We start from the raw sequence: 24,569 nt of genomic DNA on the forward strand, positions 1-24,569 counted from the left end.
TCCATATGCTATTGACTCCCAAACACTCCAAGACAGATCTCACTAATCTTGCCAGTTTCGTATTTCCAACTACTTGTTAGTCATTTACTCCAGAATTCCCTACAGACTCCTCAAATATAACACATCCAAACCAAATTCACTGTTTCCTTCCATGGCATCTCCACTGAAACCTATACTTCATTTCAAATTGGACCACCGTTCAATTTCATCATATCCAATTAGTCTTCACATGTTGCCTAGTCTGTTTTTTAAACATTTGAGTTGATTTGCTTTTTTTTTTCATTTTTATTGCCACTGACTTAATTCAAAATATAATGACTTCAAAATAAAGTTTCTTGAGTGAAATTAGTACATAACTAAATTTCAAGGACCTCTTCACTACTTTCACCAATCCATTTTTTTGGTTTAGTTTTAAAATATAAAGTTGATCATATAGCTTATCTAATAAATGCTTCCCAAAGTCTAGGTATAATGCACAGGCTTTTAGTTTAGCATACAATAACTTCATTAGCTGGCCTTAAAACTACTTTCGCCATGCTATCTCTTACCACTTCCCTTATACACACTTACTCCACTCAACTCTTTACAGGTCTTTAAAATCCCCACTATGTCATCCCAATGCCTTTTCACATGCTATTTTGTTAAACTGGGATGCCCCATTCCATCTCATCCCTTTTCATTCAGTTTGAGAAAATTCAAATTATTCTTTAACTCAGCTCACTATACAGCCTTCACTTAACATTCTCTCTCTAACTCCAAGCAATTTCATTTACTTCTCTATGTCTATATCATAACTAGAGTATGACTCTCTCTCTATTGTAAGGAAATCCATAAAATCAAAATTATATTTCACTATACTCATTTCACTTAAGGGTAGGAATCATGTTTTATCAGTTTGGATTTTTTTGGGATTAGTATAGTTCATGGTACACAGAACAGAATAAAGACACATATTAGTCTAAGTTATTGACTGACAGAATTTGTGCTTTTGCCTGCTTGGTTAAGAATCATTAAATACCTGCTGTTTATAGAGATTTGTACAAGTTGCTGCAGGAGGGAAGTACAGGGAGAAAAAGGAGAGAGGGAGTAGAATGAGGATCATACTTATTAAAATAACATTTAATTAAGATAATATTTTTCATTTTAACAAGTGCTTAATGGTTTGATTTTTTGATTTTTTGTTTTGTTTTGTTTTGTTTTTTTCCTGAGGGTAGTTTGCATAGCTTGGCTCAGAACTCTTATTTAATATGTTTATTGAAAACCATGTTATGTTATTAGACTAATTGTTAAAATACTGAAAATGTCAGTGTCATAAACAGTAGAACTATTCAACAAATATTCATTGGAGTGCATTTCATACCTTTGTAGAACTATCCAAGGACATCTAGCCTGCCCATCAAAAATGTCAATAAAGCCTCTTTTAAAATAAAAAATGTGGATTGGTAGGAAGAGATCAACCAAAGACCTTATATGCATATATGCATAACCCATGGACATAGACAATAAGATAGTGAAGGCTTGGGGGGCATGGGGTCAGGTTAGAAGGGGTCAATAGGGGGAAGAAGGGGTCATATGTAATACCTTCAATAATAAAGGTTTTATTTAATAAAAAAATAAAAGATGTTGCATTAAGTTTGATCTTATATTTCTGTAATTATTAAAACAACAATGAATTAGCTGATTTTTAAATTTTATTTATTTTATTTATTACTATTTTAGTTAGTGTAGTTTTGAAAAGACTTATTGAAGTTGGCCCTTTTATTTTATCCTCACCTGAGGATTTTTTTTATTAATTTTTAGAGAGAGTGGAATGGAGAGGGAGAGAGAAAAACACTGGTGTGAGAGAGACACATGGATTGGTTGCCTCCCGCAATGACCCAGACCAGGGCCAAGAGCCTGCAACTGAGGTACATGCCCTTGACTGGAATCGAACCCGGGCCCCTTCTGTCCTCAGGCCAATACTCTGTCCACTGAGCCAAACCAGCTAGTGTGGCCCTTCCTTTTTAGAGCAATAGTCTATTTCCAAACTATATTTTTAAAAAGTTTCCTTCAAGAAAAAACAAAATGCCCAACTATAAATCTACTTAGAAATGATGCCAATTTTCCTTTTAGATCAAGATGAATGTGGCATTTATGGTGCGTGCAGCCAGACCTGCGTAAACACGTATGGATCCTATGCTTGCGGTTGTGTGGAGGGCTACATAATGCAGCCAGACAACAGATCTTGCAAAGCCAAAAATGGTAAGTTATCAGCATTTTTGTTCTTCCAAATTTATTTCCTTTTTGCAGTCCCTTTTCCTTACAAATGTAGTAGAGCAATACGGACACTGAGAAAAGAGATTTTTGCTTTATTTTTTTTTTATTTTTTATTTTTAAATATATTTTATTGATTTTTTACAGAGAGGAAGGGAGAGAGATAGAGAGTCAGAAACATCGATGAGAGAGAAACATCAATCAGCTGCCTCCTGCACATCTCCCACTGGGGATATGCCCGCAACCCAGGTACATGCCCTTGACCGGAATTGAACCTGGTACCTTTCAGTCCGCAAGCCGACGCTCTATCCACTGAGCCAAACCGGTTTCGGCAGATTTTTGCTTTATTTTAATTTGTAGATCCATACTTAGAAATCCAGAGTAGTTCTGTAGTTGTACTGATCATTATGTAATGCTTTCCATTGCAGTAGGTTTCTAATTAGCAAAAGTCTGTTTAAAAGGAATGGATTGATTGATTGCATTACCCAGCTCTCTCCTGGAGTAGCAATAGGCTCCTAATTTGTTTCAGTTTCCCCTCCAAGATTCATGTTCCATATAACAGTTCAAGTGATCTAAAATGTAAACCAGATCATGTCACTCTTTTGCTTAAAAATCTCCCAATAACTTTCACTCACATTGAGAATACAATTCAAACAGCTCACAGGTCCTGTAAGAGCTTAATGGACGGGTACATTTACCTTTCCAGTCTCACCTCCCACTACTCTCCTTTCATCACACAACAGTCATGCTGGTTTTCTGGCCCTTCTTCAACCATATTACTCTTGTTTTGACATTTTTCCACGTGCTGTTTTACATGTCTGTAATGCTTTTCTCTATGATATTCACATTCTTATTATTCAGTTTTAACTAAAATGTCAACATTCAGAATGACCTTCTCTGACCATTCTATTTAATGGTGTATACCTTCTCCATCACTACCTTATTTTCCAATTTTACTTAATTATCCATGCCTACCCTATAACTATGTGATTTTCTAGTTTTATTTTCTTTATAGCACTACTATTTTAAATGAACTAATTTATGTACTAGTCTTTTACATCTGATTTCCCTAGAATAATGTAAGCTTTAGACTATAGAACTCATTTGGAACATGCAGGTACTCAATATTTGTGGATGGAAGGAAGGAGTAAGGGAGGGAAAGACTGAGGGAGGGAGTAAAGGAAGGGAAAAAAGGCACTTTTCTTTCTAATTATAATTACTAAAATGAGTGCTCCACTCTTATGTGAATTTCATGGTTGAAAACTGTCTTTCTTTTACCTCTTACCTGCAAATAAAGCCTATAGTTTCTACACAAGTTCAGCCTACTATAAACACTCAGTGGGTATTGTTGATTTGCTAATGAAGTGGCCTTCAGATGGGATAGTAACAATAGGATGATGTTAATTTTTTTTGTGGGCTGAATTAGCTTTGGAATAATATAGGAAGGTTATTATACATCATATTCCATCTGGCTTCTTCTAACTTCCCCCAAATCTGGATTTACTTAATGCACTTTAAAATTATGATGTTTTGATAAATTAATGAATGTCCTCCTACCCCACTTATTAGCAATGAGAAAATTAGGTGTGAGATGGGATTCTCTTTTTTGAAGCCAGATTGTTCAAACATTGGATTTGCTCAGCAAGCTGCTGCTGCTGCTGTCTCCCTTTACAACAAATCCTCATGTTATAATTGCAATGATTTCCCTGAGATAGTGTGTTTAACTATTTACAAAACATATTCGTATACAAAATTGCCCAGATGGAAACTCTTTTACTCATTATTTATTTGAATTACTGATTTAGTTTATGAAGGCCTATTTATTTTTCTGAGCAATCCTTGAGAAAAATTAGGTCAGGTTACATGCTCCTCTTTGTCCACCACTGGGAGTCCTGATTTTAAATATTGATGGAGTAAGGAAATAGAAAGCTAGTTCTTTGCTGTTTCTATTGATCCACACAATATTGTTGTGGTTACACGGGGAGAGTGTAATGTAATAAACCCGATGCAAAGAGGCACTTGCTCTCTTTCTACACGGAGAGGGTTTCTGACAATAACAGAGTGTAATCAGAGAGGGTTGGTATATGATAACGGGATGCTGCTTCAAGGATATTGATGACTCTAGAATTGATAATAGAGTATATAAATGTCCTCACTTCTGGTTGGTTGACTTGATGACAACATTGGCCTCCAGAGTTTGAAAATACATAGTTTCGATGGGAAAGTTTCTGTGGTTGGCAGTTTTATAACAATGAGTTGCAAGTAATAAAGTAAATGAGCAAAAATCTATAATATATACTGACTAATTCTAAAGGTCATAGGGATATTTGAACCAGTGGATTTGTACAGTTCAAAAGGAAAACTACTGCTTTTGCTTTAGATTTTTCATATTGATAACAAGTGACCCTTAGGATATTTTTTGCTTTAGTTATGTATAAAATTCTATTTCTTTCATCAGCTTTAAATTTTTTATGAGAATTTTATGCTGTACTGTTGCTGTGACTGATGGTTTCTAGGAAAAAGTTATAAATTAAACCACCTTTGTCTTAATGCTTTATCATTCCTCCTTTTCATTATGTGACTGCTTACTTTGTCCTCTTTTTTTTCTCCCTCTATAATTCTACCCTACTTGACTCTAGAAGCTGACTTTCCTCCAAGTCAAGCCAGAGTTCCAGGGCTCTCAGAAAGTGGGAGTATGGGAATCTAGGGAAGGTTAGAATGAGCTGACTCAAGGTAGTAGATGTATGAAAAAGATCTCTAGGCTTTAGAAAGAACAATATAAAAAAATCAAGTCCAAAGTATACAGTGGGAAGCTAGAAGTAGACCCAAGAGACAGGAATTGCAAAGGCCTCACTAGATGCTGGGGACATAATCTGGGAGAAGTAGCGTTGTCTGAGCAGGCAGAGAGAGGCAGAGTCAGTTGGCTGAGAAGCTGCTTTTATAAAGGTGATGAACTAGTTTGGCAATAATGACATCATAGTTGCTCCCCAACTATCCACCCCAAAACTTATATGTGTGTGTGTGTGTGTGTGTGTGTGTGTGTTATTTTCAGTATGATAATTGATAGTAATTAGGTAAATTAATAAATAAATTGATTATCCCTCCTTTGTCATATAATACCCAAATCCAAATAAAATTTATAAGCCTTAAGAGCACTTTTAAGAACTTACTGTAATAGAGGGGAATGAGTGACTTTAGGCTCTGTAGCGATGGGGAAAGAGATGAATGTTAGGCAGGAAGCCGTTTGGTTTCTGTGAATTCATGCAATGCAGTTCTTTGAGTAATATTGACCTGACTACTGAAATATAGACACAGTCATTTCAGAGTTGGGAGGAACTTCAAAGGTAATCTAGTCCAACTATCTATTTGATATCAAAATAAGTACTTTCCAAAAGGAAGAAAGTCTACAATGTACTTTACAAAACAATTTAAATTTAAATTTGCATACTTGAGTAAAAGCAGACCTTAATGCATACACCCAGGCCCGGTAGGGGGAGCCACAAGTTGTGGATCCCTGATAGCTCCATATAGGTTGGTCAAGGCCAGTCACAGGCAGCATGTGACATGGGCTGCACCAGAGTCCCTCTGAAGAGACCCAGAACCAATACACCCAGTGGCCAGCTTCAGACAACAACCGAGCAAGATCCAATAATCTTCACAAGCAGCACATCCACAGGAGATAGTGGCCGGCACCAAACCCTGCTGGGGCAGAGTCCACTTTGTGTGATCAGCACCTGCAGAGCAGCCTGCATGCTGTGTTGGGAGTTGAGCCTCACTGTCCACCAGCCTGAGGGTTGAGTCCATCCACAAATGGGTCAATAGCAGTCAAGACTCAATTACAACAGGACAGCCCACACAAATCAAACAAGGGACATTTGTAGAGCACCGAGTTCTGGTAATCACAAAGATGGTTACCACTAGGTCCCACAGGTCACCTACAACATAAGTTTCCCTTACCAAGACTGGGAATATAGAAGATATACTTAATACATTGAAACAAACTCAAACAAACAGCCAAAATGGGGAATCAGAGAATCAGGCAATGAAGGAACACAAGAATTCTCCAGAAAAAGAGCTAAATGAAGTAGAGGTAAGCAATTTATCAGATACAGAGTTCAGAGTAATAATTATAAGGATTCTTAACAGTGTAAAAAATGATACAGAAACCATTAAAAAGGACCAGTCATGCCCTAGCCAGTTTGGCTGAATGGTAGAGTGTCAGCCTGTGGATGGAAGGGTCACGGTTTCCATTCTGGCCAAGCGCACGTACCTTGGTTGTAGGCTCAATCCCCGCCCCTGTAAGGACGCGTGCAGGAGGTAACCAATGATGTGTCTCTCTCACATTGATGTTTCTCTTTCTCTTTCTCTTACCTCCCTCTCTCCCTTCTACTTTCTCTAAAAGTCAATGGAAAAAATATCCTCTGGTGAGAATTAACGAAACAAAGCAAAACAAAACAAAAATTGAAGAAGAAATAAAGAGCTTTCCAGGCAAGAAAAAACTAAAGGAATTTGTTACCACCATTTGTTGCTTTAAGAAAAGGAGGAAGAATAAGAAAAGGGAAAAAATAGTTGAAAAAATAAAATGGCAGTAAATATGTAGCTATCAGCAATCACTTTAAAGGCAACAAGGTAGCTGTTTGGATAAGAAAACAAGACCCATGTATATGCTGTCTTCGAGAGACCTACTTCAGAAGAAAAGATACACACAGACTAAAGAGCTGGGAAAATATGTTTTGTGCAAATGGAAAGGAAATAAAAGCTGGGGTAGCAATACTTATTTGACAGAATAGACTTTAAAACCAAGGCTATAGTAAGAGACAAAGAAGGACACTACATAATGATAAATGGATCAATCCAACAAGAGGATATGACCCTTGGAAACATTTATGTACTCAACATAGGAGCACATGAATATGTAAAGCAGATCTTGATGGACATAAAGGGAAAGATTAACAATAATATAGTTATAGTAGGGGATCTTTAACACCTATTGACATCAATGGACAGATTTTCCAGACAGAAGATCAATAAAGAGATGGCAACTTTAAATGGCACAATAGATCAAATGGATTTAATTGATATCTTCAGAGCATTCCACTCCAAAGCAGCAAAATATACACGCAAACTCATTTTTTTGGTTGATTTTTCTTTGTTAAAGGGCATTTAAATATATAAAATAAATATCAAAAATATAAGTCTTTGTTTTACTATGGTTGCAAATATCAAAAAATTCCTATATGTGACACGGCACCAGAGTTAAGTTAAGGTTTTTCAAAATGCTGACATGCCGAGCTCAAAAGGTTCGCCATCACTGGTCTAGAGTCTAGACTCGTCTAGACAGTTGAGCTGAACCGGTACACATGAACATACAGGACAGAATTAGTATGCAATCACACAAGGTTTATTTACCTATTCCTAGTGGGTCGTAGGCTCCGGCAAAGGCCACCTGGCGATGCACACAGAAAGACCGACAACAAAGACGGAGACAGACAGGTGGCCGCAGTTGGTTCAGGCTCGCACAGCAGAGCAGTCAGTCAGGGCTCGTCTCACGCAGAGCGACCTGGAGTCCTCCTCTCCCGGGGCAGGAGACACTGAGTGTCAAAAGTCCGGGGTTTTTATGTAGTCGAGTAAACACGTTGGTCCTTATCGGTGGCTGCCAGGCTGAGGCCCTCTGGGCTGGTGTGATAAGGTTCTAAGGGTACAAGTTTGGGCGTTCACTCATTTGGGAAAGTACAGAGTTTGTTTATGTCACTTCACACAGTTTACAACATTCAAATTTGAGGGGTGTTATGGCTAATACAATTGTAACTATAACACTATGAAACTAGAAATCAATCACAAGTAGAAAACTGGAATACACACGACATGTTACTAAACAATGCTAACTAACGTGTTACTAAACAATGAATGGTTTAACAAGTGTTGTCCAGGGTGTGGAGAAAAGGGAACTCCTGTGCACTGTTGGTGGGAATGTAGATTTTTGCAGCCACTGTGGAAGCAGTGTGGAGTTACCTCAAAAAATTGAAAATGGAACTGCCTTATTACCCAGCAATTACACTTCCGGGAAATTACCCATAGAAACCTGAAACACTAATTCAAAAGAATATATGTACTCCTATGTTCATTGCAGCGTTATTTACAATAGCTAAGATTTGGAAGCAGCCCAAGTGGCCATCAGTAGATGAGTGGATAAAAAAATATGTGGTACATTTACACAATGGAATAGTACTCTGCCATAAAAGGGAAGAAAAATTTACCCTTTGTGACAGCATGAATGGCCCTGGAGAACATTATGCTGAGAGAAATCAGTCAGTCAAAGATAGACAAGTAACAATATTTCATTCATATGTGGAACTTAAGAAACAAACTGACCTACCAAGCAAAACAGACACAGACTCATAGATAGAGAGCAGGCAGACAGCTCTGGTGGAAATGAGAGGGTGTGGGGGGAGTGGAGGGATTGAGCAAAAAAGAAAAGAGAGAACTCATGAACATGGACAACAGTGTGGTGATTGCAGTGGGGGTGGGGCGGGTTGGAAGAGGGCATAGAGGGGATAAATAGTAGAAGAAAAAATAAATTCAATTAAAAACAATAAAATAAAAGATTAGAATAATTTCAATAAATTAAAAGATTAGAATAATTTCAACATATCTGAATTTGCCCTTCGCACAAAGGAATCCCCCTGCTGTAATGTCTTCAGTTTTGTGATATAAAGGTAGATTATCATAGTGTTTCAAATGTAAAAATGGATGGAATGATTAGTTCAACTGCCTCTGACATAGGGACATTAATTAATATAACAATGGATCTCTCAGGATGAATTAGCTTCTCTCTCAGAAGATAAAATCTAGACTGACAGGGAAGAAACAAACAAACAAGTAAATAAATATGCATACTTGATAAAACAAAGTAGGAGGAGGCAAAGTAGAATATGAATGTCATGATGAGTGTTTATTAATTTGAATGGGATACACGATAAAAGCTAGCAATATTTAAATTAAAGATTAGGGTTTGTCACGTGAAGAAACTGTTTTAAAATAAACTGTCAAAGCATTTATAGGCATCTACTAAAACTTCCTGTATATTTTTACATGTTTTGAGATTAGATTACTGGTAACCTGTCAAATATGAAAATAAAAAGATTTTTATTTTATTTTATTTTATTTAAATTCCTTTTAACTGATTTAGATGTGAGCACCCAGGGCTGAAAGTCGGTTCATGTAGAATCTGTAAGCGTGAAAGTAATAGCTAAGGGTGTTTAATTTTTGAACGGTTTCCATTTGTAGTGCTGATAAATGCAGGCTCATTGGACTGCTCTTTTCAATGTCCCAGCCACTGAAGTCAGGCACTTACGCCAGCATACATTTCCAGGGAACTAATACAACTCTACTGATTGTACTGTGGTAGTAGTAGGATAAAGAGCACTAAATATTTTTATGCTCTCAATGTACAGGCACTGCATTAAATGGTACTGAGAGAGTGTGTGTGTACCTGTTTTCCATGGAACAAACAGAGCAGTGAGAGAAGAAAGCCCATTAAATAATGTTGAGATTCTATTACAGCTTATAGTTTACTGTTCACTGATTGGGGCGGGAGGGAGGAGTGGCAGACTATTTAGGCAATGGATTTCTTTGTTGCAATAAATACAAATAGTAATCTCTGTATAATCCACAGGAGCATATTTCCAGCTCGTGTTTTTTATACCACTTGCTGTTTTCTTTACTACAATTCTTAGAAAACAGAGAGAAGTAATACAAAATATAACTTTCTATGGCTCCTACATCTAACCTCTAACTCTGTTATTATCTGTTAATAAATAGTTTAAGTTTTTCTTTGGAATGTTAGGAATCAGCCATGGTTTTCAGCCAGGGCTGGTTTTGCTTAAAGGAAGAATGAGCAGGTGTCTGTATAGAAAGGGAATAGTTTCCTGCTCAGGTATCAGAGTCTCAGCAGCCACTTAAAGTACTTAGAACAGGGGTCCTCAAACTATGGCCCATGGTCCACATGCAAATACAAATATTGTATTTGTTCCCGTTTTGTTTTTTTACTTTAAAATAAGATATGTGCAGTGTGCATAGGAATTTGTTCATAGTTTTTTTTTTTTAAACTATAGTCCGGCCCTCCAACAGTCTGAGGGCCAGTGAACTGGCCCCCTGTTTAAAAAGTTTGAGGACCTCTGACTTAGAATTCAGTTATTAAAATATAATTTCCTTGCCTTTGTTCCCCCTTCTAAAAAAGAACCAGCCAGTGTTAAAAAGTTAGTGTTCTTAGGAAGGGTAACATTAAGTCCTAGTGACCTTGATTGCTTATGAGACTAGTAGATCAGACCTGTTTTAGCATACCATCTGGCTAAGAAGGGCTTCCTGCAGAATGATATGTGGTTATGTCTGGACGCATGAAGATTTACTATTCAGAGCTTTTATTGGTTTTATGTAGTCCAAAGGTGTGGTTGCTGCACAATTTGTCATTTCCCTGAGGCATAACTATGAGTGATGCTTGATGCCATGATTGTATCTGAGAATCTCTGACTAGGCAGGAGCAGAGTAATCCAGAGTGCTGTTCTTCACTCAGTCCCATATGCATGGTGGAAATTATACTGTGGTAAGTGGTAAGTGGCGGAGATATAGCTCAGTGCCTGGAAAGAGTACATGTTTGGTAAATATTTGTTGGGTGCCAAAGCAATTTTCTTTCTAAACCTTCAGGAAGTAGAATAAGTGGACTGGGATGTTGAAAAGTCAAATTGCTGGAATAGGTACAAAGGACAATGGGGTGTTTTACTAGTTTAATCCTGCTATTCAGGGCTCATGCTGCCTTCATTATAGTATTGGCATAAAAAATTGGTTTGGGGAGTTCTGCATAAGCTCCATAAATGTGTGCCCACTTTACCAAGGCCCTCCTCAGATAAACATGCAATTCCAGTGAGCTTGCTGTGCAAGGGTAGCTGAGAAAGAGCTACCCCTCCTGTATCAGGCAGTATTGCCTGAGCCAATATCCTATAGAAATACCAGAGCTTTGCAACCTGCCTTTGAAATCCTGCCATGGCCGGTGAACAACATATTTCTGTATTTTTTGGAGTATTCCTACCCTACATCTCTGTCCCTTCACTCAGTTAGAAATCACATTTCTTGACAGGATAGGGCAAGAATTTCTAATGGAATTTTCATCACTAAAATTAAACATCACACTTCTTTTTCCTAGTCAAACACTATTAATGAGTATGCCGGTGTTAAGATATAATATTCTGTGTGGTTTTTACTTCTTTGTTTATTTTTTTTTTAAATTTTTTTGCTAGAGGAAATCACTTCCACAGTCTAGCACCTTTCTTGATATCCTGAATCTTTTTTCCAGCAACAAAGTTTCAAGATTGGTAACAGTGAACATAACCATGGTGTCTTATGTGTCATAACACCTTTGATTTTGCTCATAGTCAAAGAAAATATCAGATACAGAAAAAATACATGTCTTCCATTTTCATTACCACATAACATTTTAATTGCAATCTAGCTGAGGACTTCTTTGTTTGGATATGGAGAATTACATGGCCACCTTTATGGGTTCTATATTGACAATCAATAAACTTTTTCTTTTTCTTTTTCTTTTCTTTTTTTTTTTAGAAATGACACAACAAACTGTAGAATAGCTATTGAATGATTAACTAAATCCTCAATTAGAATGTGTAATAGATAATATGCTCTACAATTAAATCCCTTTCTTTGTCTTCAAATTGGACAAATATAATGGAAAAATAAACAGAAATGTGGCATACTTAAATTTATAGAAACTATACGGGGTTTAATTTTAAGATGAGGCAAGGATATATATAACTATAAAACTTTTCTATTGCTCTGTTTGGGGAAAGTAGAAGTATATAGTTATTAAAATATTGAGAGGAGGCAGGGTGGAACTTAAAACCTGAGGAAAAGAATAATATTTTGTTTATTCTAATAAGAAAACAAAAAAAGTTTTCAGAGAGCCTTCAAGGCATCCCTGTATCAATTTCAATCAACAAGGTAATAACAGCAGTTAGAGAATTACCCTTGGCACTCCTCCCTCTAGATTTTATCTTGACCTTGACTTTGATGGCTAATATTCTGCATATTCTCCCTAGTCAGGCTGCTTAGAGTCATTTTAATCCTGAGAAAAGAAAATCCATTGTATTGATTGCATTTTAAAATGTTTAAGCATTTCTCTTTAGCACTAGGATTCACAAAGTCTTCATCTTTCCATACAAGATAATTTTTGCCAAATTATTCTATGAATTATATCTTAATATTTTCAGAAGTTTAGAAAAACTTAACCGTCAAATTGCAAAGAGTATATCTAGGAAAGTAGCTACAAATTTGATATATAATCACCATTGAGTACTTAGAATTAATCTGCCTTTTTAATAACATAATCGAAAACTGAAATCTAAAATATAGGTTGTATATTTACATCCTTTCTTAAAACAAAGAAATAGATTACATGACCTTAATTATCTATGTCTACATAATTGATTTTATCTACCTACCTTTTTTTTCTCTTATTCTAAGGATCTGGTTTCATATTTCCCTGAGAAAGTAGAAACAAAGGAGAACTTTCTCACTCCAAACTTAATTAAATCTACCAATTTATTTGAATCTAGAATGAATCACTCCACCTTCCTCTTATTTGAATCAAAGAACAATTTGACCTTGCTCTTAAGGCCAATCCTTAAAATGTGCATCAATGCCATCTTCTTTCTCCTGCTCAAGAAGGAGACGTATACAATTGCCTTCTTTATTTCTTGCTCACCAATATTTTCTCTTCTCCTGTATCAGTCCTATCAGCATAAAAGCATGTTGTAAAGATGATATAAAACAACTTTCTTTAGATCTATATTGTTCTCCACTACCACTCCATTTCTCTTTTCCCTTTAAATAAAAACTCACAGATCTGTTGTCTCTTTCTCCATTTCCTCCCCATTTCTCTTGAATGCACTTCAGTGGATCTTACATTCTTATCACCCACCTAAGACCTTTATTATCAAGGTTACCAATGACCTCCAATTGCCAGATTACTCAGTTATCAGTTTAAGCAGCACCTTATCTTTGTCTCAAAGCAACATATTCTTGGAGTTTCCCCTTACCTTACAAGACATGTTTTCTCAGTTTATTTTGTTGCATTATTCTCACAGTGCCAGTATTTATTGGCACAATTCAGTGTTCAGTCCTTTGAACATCTCTTACTTGATTGATTTCCTAAGTGCTCTTATCCTGTATCATGCCTTTAAAAATACACACTCTTTCATGGTTTTATAGAACATCTGAGACTGGGACTCCCAGGTTATTATCACCAGCCCTAGCTTCTCTATTGAACACACCACTCACTTGAATATTCAGACCCAGCTCAATATCTACACTGGAATTAATAGAAATATCAAACTCGATGTTTTTCAAACCCTTGATTTTCTCCCCTTGTAACAATACTTTTTCAAAGTTTCCCATCTTGGTAAATGTCACCCCCAGTTACCCAATTGTTCAAGCCAAAACATTAGAGTCACCCTTGAGTCCATTCTTTCTCATAAACCCTTCATTTCAAACTTTTAAATATATTCTGAATTGAACTACTCTCCCTAAGGAGCAGTCTACATTCCCATTACTTTACTTTTACTTTTCTTTATAGAATTTGTCACTGCCAAATCATATTAAATAGTATTTATTTACTTGTGTATTTTGTGTTCCCCCCACTAAAATATAAGCTCTATGAAAATGGGAGTTTTATTAGTTTTGTTAACTGTTATATCTCTAGCAGCTACAGCAGTGCCTGGCAGAAGCTAGCCATGCTCAATAAATATTTGTTAAATGAATATGCAAATACTGAGGCAGTATATATATATTTTTCTTTTTAGGAGACAAAATAAACATGCTTCTTAAGACCTCATGCTTTTAAACAGGGACTACTTTATGAACAGGAGTTATTTAAAGGCAGTTTTTAAATGAGCCAATATCTATTACATTTAACTCAGTCATTACAAACTTACAGCTTGGAGAGACATATCTAAATTAGGAAAAATGTGTTTATATAGCTAAAGTAGTTCCATCTTGCTATAATTAGGAAGGTGACTAAGAAATTAAAAATAATGTGAATTGATCATCTCTAGACTATCTGCTAATTCTAATCATTCAATAACTAAAATTTTGAATGAATTATTCTCCAAAATGTTGAGATTCACTGATAAAGTCCTGCAATAATTATCAATTAAACTTATTTCATTGTCCTGATTAAAAATCACAATGTGTTATTTATTTCACTTTGCATATTGAAATACATGATAATTTTCACACTGTGGACAAAAAGGGGCCACATGCTAACCTGACTACCACAGGAAAGGCCTGCATGGTGACTTTGCAAACTCAAAAAGTGAGCCACTGATTAATATGACATATGTGATAGGAAGTAATCGCTTTCTGACCATACAAAGCACAAATACATGTCTCTATAACTGGTAGAAAAACACTGGTTTTTTATGCCGCTGACATAGGAGGGGTGTTGAAGCAGGTGAGGACAGATGTCCTTGTCCAGTATGAATGAACTGATAGCCTAGGAGAGGCTTATGCAAGCCAGGTCTTGGTTCTCTAGGTTAGAATACTGACTGCGTGCTTTTTTGTGCTTCAATCTTTTCTATGTGGAAAGTTAATATTTATTACTTCTCAATAACAATTGATGTAGGTATTCCTTTGGCTGAAGTACATTAGGTAATGTACTTTCTAATGGTCCTTTGGGGGAACTGTCTACTGACTCTAGGGTGGCATCTGATAAGAGTATCACAATTATTCTGGTCTGTCTTTTCTCCTCATTACCCAAGCTAATGGTGCTCTTCAGTTGGCATGTGAAAACCTGAGGTAATGATTGCTGCATGCTAGTGATTAGCAGTGGTGCAAGTAGAGACATGACCTTTGCCAGGCCTATACCAGCTTCATGAATCAGTGCAAATATTTATATCCTTAGCCCTTGATGATTTTTATGGGTCCTTATGATTCAGTGGTCCCCCTCATCCCATGCTAAGCCTTAAGTTTATTTGTCTACAGTGTAAAACCAACCCTAGCCGGGTTGTCTTGGTGATAAAGTGTTGGCCTTCAATTCCAGTCAAGGGCACATGCCCAAGATGCAGGCTTGATCCCCAGTATGGGGTGTGCAGGAGGCAGCTGATCAATGATTCTCTCTCATCATTGATGTTTCTATCTTTCTCTCCCTCTCCCTTCCTCTCTAAAATCAATAAAACATATTTAAATATATATATGTGTGTATATATATATATATATATATATATATATATATATATTAAAACCATAGTTAGTAATTAGCATAGACACAGGAATATTATTTCAGTAAAGGACATCACAACTAATATTGTAAGTATACTTCCTCCAGTATGTCATTTGAATTTTAAAGTTACCATTATTAAATCAAAACATGAAGCATCTAGCTTTTCTTTTGATTGATCTTTTGACTGATTTTCTGTTTACCTGCAGCTTTTAAAATCATAGGTTGATATATTTTGCATTAAAACATCAACTGATTCACTAGAAGAAAGCACCTACAAAAATCAAATAGATTGATCAATTAAACATTAATGTCAATTAATCATTGGCTGTGTTGATCCTTAATTCATTTGTATCTCAGTTTCTCAGGAATTTCAGTGTTCCTTCGTATTCCAGTCTCTCTCCAAATAATGTTTACAACATACTTAAATTTACTGACTAGTAGCCAATTAAGAAATGATTGTCTATATCTGGACTTCTCAGAAAGCTTGGTAGCAAAGAAGATTTCTTTAAATAATGGTTCATTTTTTAAGGAGAGGCAACTTCACTAAAGGTCATTTCAATGATCAAGCGAAGAAAATAAGCTCTGACATTAATGTCAGTATATCTTTGCTAAACTGATAGCACAGCCATCTAAGACCCCTTCTTAACCTGAGAAAGCTATGATCTAGCAGGTTTCAAAAGTGCCACTGTCAAGTGTGTGTGTGGAGGGGAAGGGGGGTGGACAAACAAACAAGCAGAGCCAGGAGTGTTGAATAAAGACTAACTCTGGACTTCCAAATTTAGGAACTGTCAAGGGCAACTATTAGGTGGTTCAAAATGATGTTAAGAGATTCGGAGAGAAGCCAACTGGCTAACCAAGCTCAGATGGAGTCCCTTGACAAGGGTATGCTAAGCAGTGATAATTCACAATTTTAACATTGCTGCTGAGAGAACTCTTTACTGGCTATGATCTTAACACTACTGAGACTTCTTTTTTGTTGGCTTATACTAGGCTGTCCAGAACAAGTCTGTTTTCTCCATGAGAAAGAGACCGTTGGGCTAACCGTTTTATAATCTCATTGAGCTTTTTTTTTTTTGCTGTTGTTTTTCTTTCCTTTGTTGCTTCTATAAAGTCAAAATCTTTCATTATCTTTCTGAAGGCAGAGAAAAATTCGATGGCTTAATTGAGAGAATTGTTTAGGGAGTAAAAATTCAAATACGTTTTGGCTTTTTGTTTTTCTATCTTTACATTTCTCAGTGTAAGTTTCTTGAAAGATCAAATGATATTTATGAATTTTTCTGAATATCCCACCTTTCTCTGGGTTCCATTCATAGGTTAAGAAACCAAATTATTTTGTAATATTTCACAGGATGTTTCTAAATAATTTTACTGGGCAAGAGTTTCACGTGTCTTTTTCATTTATTCAGAAAATTTGTATTGAATGACCACTGGGTTCCAAGCTTTATCAAAACTCTAGAGCTACATCAGCAAAAGTAGGAAAACAATGAATCAGAAAAAAATAAATAAAATATCTTTATTTTATGATAAGTGAAAAATAATGCAAGAAATGGAGATATAGTGGCTTGCAATTTGTATGAGCTAGAGATACCCTCACCAGAAAGGTGACATTCAAATAATGCCTAAAAGGAGGTGAGCAAGTTGGCCATATATCAGGGATGATAATTCCAGGAAGAATAAAGAGCCTCTGATTATTTAGCAAAGAGCAGCTTCCCTGGCTTGATCAAAAAGGGGCAAGTAAGAAGTGCACCATGTCTGAAATGAGATGCAGGAGGATGAGAGTAGTTAGGAGATGAAGGAAATTAGGTCGAATCAGGTAAGGCTTTAAACACCAGGACACAGGTTTTGACTTTTACTCTGATTGTAATGAGAGCCCTCTTGGAAATGGGCAGAAGATGGGCTTGGTCTGCCTTAATATTGTAAAGGTATAATAACTCCAGCTGCCATATTGAGAGAGACTAAAGAAGAGGAGGGGATAGATGGAAGTGACAAAACCAGTTAGAAGGCGATTGAAATGATCTAGTTAAGAGATGATGGCTGCTTGGGGCAGGATGGTAGTAGTAGTCACTGTGAAATGGTGGGATTCCTGATAAGTTTGACATCTGAGTCAAAGAGATTTTAATGATACTTTGGATATAGGATAGGAAAAAAGAGGAATTGAAGATGTTCAAATTCTTTTGTACTTCCTAAGTAGCAAAAAAGCTACCTTTATAATATAACTAGAGCCCTGGTGCACGAATTCATGCAAGGGGCTTGGCCCTCACAGCCCTGGCTGGCCCTCGCAGCCCTGGCAGCCTTGGCTGGCCCTCGAAGACACGGCTTTATGCTGAAGGTCGTCCAGAAGGACATCCAGAAGGTCGTTCAGCTATTTGATCTAATTAGCATATTAGCTCTTTATTATATAGGATTAGTGGTCTGGTGCACAAAATTTGTGCACAGGGGAGGGGAAGGGTGTCCTTCAGCCCAGCATGTACCCTCTCCAATCTGGGACCCCTCAGGGGATGTCCGACTGTGGGATCAGGCTTAAACCAGCAGCCAAACATCCCTCTCGCAATCCGGGCCACTGGCTCCTAACCCCTCACCTGCCTGCCTGCTTGATCACTCCTAACCACTCTGCCTGCCGGCCTTCTTGCCCCCAACTACCCCCCCCACCAGCCTTCTCACCCCCAACTGCCCCCCTTGCCAGCCTGATCACCCCCAGCTGCCCCTTCCTTGCCAGCCTGCTCACCCCCACTGCCCCTTCTGCTGGCCTGATCACTCCCAACTGTCCCTCACTGCTGGCCTGCTCGCCCCCAACTGCCATCCCCCCGCCAGCCTGATCACCCCCAACTTCCCTCCCCTCCTGGCCTGATCACCCCTAACTGCCTCTGCCTTGGCCCCGCCACCATGGCTTTGTCCGGAAGGACATCCGGAAGGTCTTCTGGAAGGTCTCCCGGTCTAATTAGCATATTACCCTTTTATTAGTATAGATAAGCGATTCTCACCTGTGGGTCTTGACCCCTTTGGGGGTCGAACTACCCTTTCACAGGGGTCGCCTAAGACCATCGGAAAACACATATATAATTACATATCGTTTTTGTGATTAATCACTATGCTTTAATTATGTTCAATTTGTAACAATGAAAATACATCCTGCATATCAGATATTTACATTACAATTCATAACAGTAGCAAAATTACAGTTATGAAGTAGCAACAAAAATAATTTTATGGTTGGGGGTCACCACAACATGAGGAACTGTATTAAAGGGTCGCAGCATTAGGAAGATTGAGAACCACTGGTATAGATTGTACTGCTAAACAATTTTTAATGGTTTTTCTTTTGTCTTTTTTTTTAATTCTCACCTGAGGATATGTTTATTGATTTTATTTTATTTTTGAAGATAGAGGAAAAGGAGAGAGAGTGAGAGAGAAACATCAGTTGGATGCCTCTTGTACTTGCCCAAACTGAGATCTAAACTGCAACCTAGGTATGTGTCCTGACTGGGAATGGAACCCATTACCTCTTGATGTACAGGTTGACATTCCAACCAACTGAACTATACCGGTCAGGGCTAGCCAAACACTTTCAACACTAATTTTATATTAGACTAGAAGCCCAGTGCACGAAATTGGTGCACTCGGGGGGTCCCTCAGCCCAGCCTGCACCCTCTTGAATTCCAGGAGCCCTTGGGGGATGTCTGACTGTCACAGAGGCAGAAGAGGCTCCTGCCACCGCTGCTGTGCTTGCCAGCCGTGAGCCCAGCTTCTGGCTGAGTGGCACTCCCCTAGTGGGAGCGCACTGACCACCAGGGGGCAGCTTCTGCATTGAGCGTCTACGCCCTGGTGGTCAGTGTGCATCACAGTGACAGGTCGTTCTGCCATTAGGTCGATTTGCATATAAGCCTTTTATTATATAGGATTTACTATTACCTTCAAATATTAAAGGTATTGAAATTCTAGGCAATTATCAATACTAACACAAGCAAAAATGCATTGTTCAATAAGTAGTATTGAACTTGTTGCTGTTCCATTTAGAATCTTATTTTCCTGACCATAGGGAAGAAATGTGGAAGGAAGTAGCTCAATAATCATAATCTAGTCACTAAGGGAATGTGTGATTATTTGACTCTTGGGGCCAGTCAAGGAACCAATGAGGCTAAAGTCACTCTTTGTATGAGCCTGTGAGCTTTGCATGTTCTGATCCAGAGCATGTATTTCTGACCTCCTATATCCACCTCAGAAAAGCATGCTCTTGCTCATCAGGGAAGCCAGATCCAGCATCATTGCCATAAAAATAACTCACAGCATTCCCTTTATCTACCAGCAATGGAAGTAAACAGCAAGTTCTTATATTGTGACAACCCATTACAACTAAGGAAACAAAAAATACAAAATACTCAGTGGACCATTTTCCTTAGAGAAGTGAACTGAAATATATACTTAGTGAAGCATACATAAGGGTTATTAATAAATGTTTTTATAAGTATTTTGTATTTTAAAGATGCATTAAAATACAGAGTATTTCGATAAATAATGCAAAATTGTAAAAAGGGACTTTTTGTCAGGGAACTCACTTTTCATGTTCTCTTTTATCCCAGAACCTACAGACAGGCCACCTATGCTGTTAATTGCAAATTCTGAAACCATTGAGGTCTTCTATCTTAATGGAAGTAAAATGGCAACCCTGACCTCAGTCAATGGAAATGAAATTCATGCTCTGGATTTTATTTATAATGAAGATATGATTTGTTGGATTGAATCGAGAGAATCTTCAAATCAGCTCAAATGTATTCAGATAACAAGAACAGGAAGATTAACAGATGAATGGACAATCAATATTCTTCAATCCTTCCACAGTAAGTGTTTCAATTCATATTATATGCCACCCTTTAACGATTTTTTTTTGCAGACCAGTAGAAAGGATTCTTAGATTTTCTAGCATAATTTATGGCTATGGAGAGCTATATATGCAAGTATGAATGCACTTAAATATATGCACTATGTGTTTTGCATATATTCACACATACATGTATAGTTTCACTGTTTCCATAAGTAGTGGATTGCATAGGTAGTTTTAATTCTTTTTTAATGCTTATTACAGTATCACCTCAATGAGAACTGTGATTTTTTTTCACTGAATGGTAGTTCACAATGTGATAGTGAAGGTGGGATTTTTTTTTAAAGCAAGAAACAGAATTGATTATTGTAAGCTCATCAACTATAGAGTTTGTTAAAATACCTTGAAAACTATTAGTTTTAGGCTAAGTGGTAACTACTACCTGTGTTTGTTGATACTTTTCCCCAGAAAATCAATTTTATACACTCTTCTTACAAAAGACTGATTTATGATTTATAATTCACGTTGATTTCTTATGCTAGAAATTCACAAACTATCAACTTTTATTTTATTCCTGAATGTTACCATAAATTGAAACCACATTGTTGCATACACACATGCATTTATATTGTGATTTACAGAAAAAACTTGTTCTTACAGATATTGCTGACATAAAAATAGGAAGAGAAAGGAAAAAAATGTACAATTAAATTAAGAAGAAAGATAAGTTCTATAATAGAATACATTTAGTTTCCAGGTATATAATATTTTATTATTTGGCTTTAATAATCATATTTTATTAACATTTTTGTCATACAATTAAAGGAATTGGTTATTGATCCTTATTAAACGTAAGAAAATAGTATGATGCAATGTTAAATAATCATGATTAGATTAAATGAACCAGTGTCAAATATTATAAAAATGATTGTATATATTTACATAGACAGAAATAAATGTTTAACAGACAGAATCCAACACTCTGAAGATCCTCTTAAATAAAACAATCAATGAAGCCATTTATTCTGGCAGTGTAGCAAAGTGCCTAGTGAAGGCAGTTAACACTGGCTAGTTCAAGGATTCTCTGGATAAATGATAATTCATAATAAAGAGTAAATAACAAGTGGAAGGAGCACAAAGACTACTGCCATATGATTTGAGTATTACAGACGCTGACGTAGATAGCAGGTGGAAACAGAACAAAGGCCTCCAATCCTTGCCATGTCAGCGATTACAAGTAATCCAAATGTCCCTAGGAAATGGAATACTGGTAGTCACATAGCTACAATAATCACTAACTTGTCAGGTAAAATTATTATCTGAACTTATTTAAGTAACTTTTCCTCTCTGTATAGTATAGTCTAATAATTGTAGTCATCCTTCTTTAATTTGTATTTTTAAAACAACACATTTAAAATAAATCTGGGGATGATCAAGCAATGGTACATTGTAATGTTTATAGAAAAGAATTTGTAGCTTAGATTGTATTTGATTTATAAAACAATTCTTGGAAAAACCTAGAAAAAATAAAGAGATATTTTTAGGCAATTTATTGAAATGTTGAAGAGAACATTTATTTTGATCTATAAAAATTAAAGTCAATGGCAATGTTTTAGTTAAAATAAATAATTTTTATGAAGTCATGTTCGATCTGTGCAATTTCAGTCACTTAAGGAAAATTGATTAATGTGTGGAAGAAATTCAATAATGAGAGTGGAGGGAGGTGTGAGCAGGGCTGGGCTCTTCTATCATTGCTTGTAGATTATGCATTTCATCAACATGTCACAGAGGAGCTGTCATTGGATGTGATGGGCACTGCATTCACCATGACAGTTTGTGAGTTGATAATGAAATAAGAATATTCCTTGCATGTATAATTACATGAAAACCTCTGTTACACCATATAAGCAAAAATTATGAATTGATGGGAATATGTCTGAGTACCTGTCACTACCCACTGTTTCAGAGTTTATCTCTTTAGCTTACCCTACTCCATTATTTTTAGATGCTTTTCTCTGAATTTACTTACAGAAAATATCATTTTTCCAAAAAAATATTAAAAATTTATTTTTCAAAGGATTCCTATAAGGAGAAACTCAATCATTATATGTCAGACTGACTTGCACTTAAAACTTGCATAATAATAAATTGAAAAACAATTTATTGTGATATTACATTTTCTATTGCTTAGCTCATCTCGTGCATACCCAACACATCTCTGTGGAGTAAGCAGGAGAGATATGCTCTTCCTGTTTTGTCACAGATAAAACAACTACAAAACTCAGTTGTATTAGGCAATACTGAGTATCTATAAAGAAGGCAGAGATAGGACATCCAAATCCTGTATTCTTTCTTCTACATTAGAATGGCAAATACTGGCCATTCAAAGAACTTCCCAGGTCTTCCACAAATAATAATATCTACAACTTAATGGATGACCATATGCAATAGGGAGACACTGTTTTTCCCTTTAGGCTGAAGGGAAAATTGGGACTCTTGGAAACTACATAGCAGCCTACAACAAACATTGGATGGGTTTGAGCTAGGTCAGACTTCATGACTTTTGCTAAGCACCACTCTGCCCTATTGGGCCTCAACTATTGATTTTCATTTTAGCAAGCCAAATCGATTAGATGCACTAGCATTAGCAACAGCAGCTCACAAAAACAGTCTCTAAATGGAAAAGAGGTATAAGAATCTTGGGAAGGGCCCTAACCGGTTTGACTCAGCAGATAGAGCATCGGCCTGCGGACTCAAGGGTCCCAGGTTCGATTCCGGCCAACGGCATGTACCTTGGTTGTGGGCACATCCCCAGTAGGGGGCATGCAAGAGGCAGCTGATCGATGTTTCTATCTCTCTATCCCTCTCCCCTCCTCTTTGTAAAAAATCAATAAAATATATTTTTTAAAAAAGAATCTTGGAAAGGGAGTGAATGAGATGAGTTGTGGAAGCCGATGTCACTTGAAAAGGTTTACCAAATGATTCTGATATGGCCCTCTAGAGAGGCCTACCTCTAACATTGAGAAATACTCCTAAGAAATATTGTAAAAAATTGAAGAAGAGTGATAATCATATACTTAATAAATTATATTAATTAACTAAGGAACATTGGGAAAAATGCTAGAGATTATATTTCTCATTGGATTTTATTCTTTTTAAAGACACCTGTATTTATTAACTAGCCTGATAGTTGCAGATTTTGAAAAAAAATTTTGAAAGTGAATGTTTTGTAAACAAAATTGTTTCTCTAATAAACTATTCAAAGAAAGCACATTTGCAATAACTAATTATTTCCCAAATGTTTCCTGGAGAGTACTGTTGTAGGGACACAAATGCACACATTCAACAAAAATGTTGGGGTTCACAAAAGTAGTGATATCCAGCGGTTTCCTCGGGACAAAGTGCACAGAGATTATTGAGACAGATAAGAATATTTTCTGGGGTAATCCCTTATTAAGAAAGATGATTCAGAACCACATTGTTCTCCCCCAGGTAAACAGTAGACACTTTCATTCTCTATATGTTACTCTTCAATATTTTACAAAATTTGTTATCATTTTTCGGATTCTAATATGGAGTTGACCAGCTTGTCTTGATCATTTCATGGACTCAGTTCTAGTCCAACAGACTATGCCTGGACACCAATAAGGATTGTTTATTCTTTATAGACTTTGCTTCTGAATGAGCCCATTTCCTTGCTTTGGCCTGTTGCAGCTGTAGCTAATTTACTACGTGAATCTCTGACTAGATCTATTAAACTGAATTCTTGATTGGATAACTTTTGGATTTTGACACTTTACCTTTGTCTTTTATCAGTCTTACTTATTTCCCTTGTGTTAGCAACTCTCTAATAACCACATAACATTAATTTACTGAATATTATCTAGCACATTAATAATTCTTCATATATACCTCATTGTTATCACAAAAATTACATGAACTGTATACAGTTTATAATTGTCAGTTTGTAAATGAGAAAATGAACTTAAAAATGAAAATTTTTAAGTTAAGAAGAAATTTTTACCTCTTGGTCTCAATAAGTACTAATCAATGACCTTTCTTGATTATAAAATATTAAAGGCCCAGTGCATGAAATTCATGCACTGCGGGGGGGGGGGGGGCATTGTCCCTCAGCGCAGCCTGCACCCTCTCACAATCTGGGACTGCTGGCTCCTAACCACTCACCTGCCTGACTGCCTGATTGCCCCCAAC

General features: G+C 36.6%; 1 protein-coding gene across 1 annotated transcript in view; it reads left to right on the forward strand.

Annotated features, from left to right (window-relative positions):
- Positions 1 to 24,569, forward strand: part of LRP1B (LDL receptor related protein 1B) — a 1,706,338-nt gene that overhangs the window by 797,883 nt on the left and 883,886 nt on the right. Inside the window, exons 5-6 of the mRNA XM_070423500.1 lie at positions 2,113 to 2,241; positions 20,119 to 20,376. Of these exons, the coding sequence (XP_070279601.1) occupies positions 2,113 to 2,241; positions 20,119 to 20,376 (387 nt within the window). The remainder of the gene's footprint in view (positions 1 to 2,112; positions 2,242 to 20,118; positions 20,377 to 24,569) is intronic.

Source organism: Myotis yumanensis, unplaced genomic scaffold, assembly GCF_028538775.1.
Source record: "Myotis yumanensis isolate MYYU_CA2020_CCGP unplaced genomic scaffold, mMyoYum1.0.hap1 SCAF_8, whole genome shotgun sequence".
Classification (NCBI taxonomy): Eukaryota; Metazoa; Chordata; class Mammalia; order Chiroptera; family Vespertilionidae; genus Myotis; species Myotis yumanensis.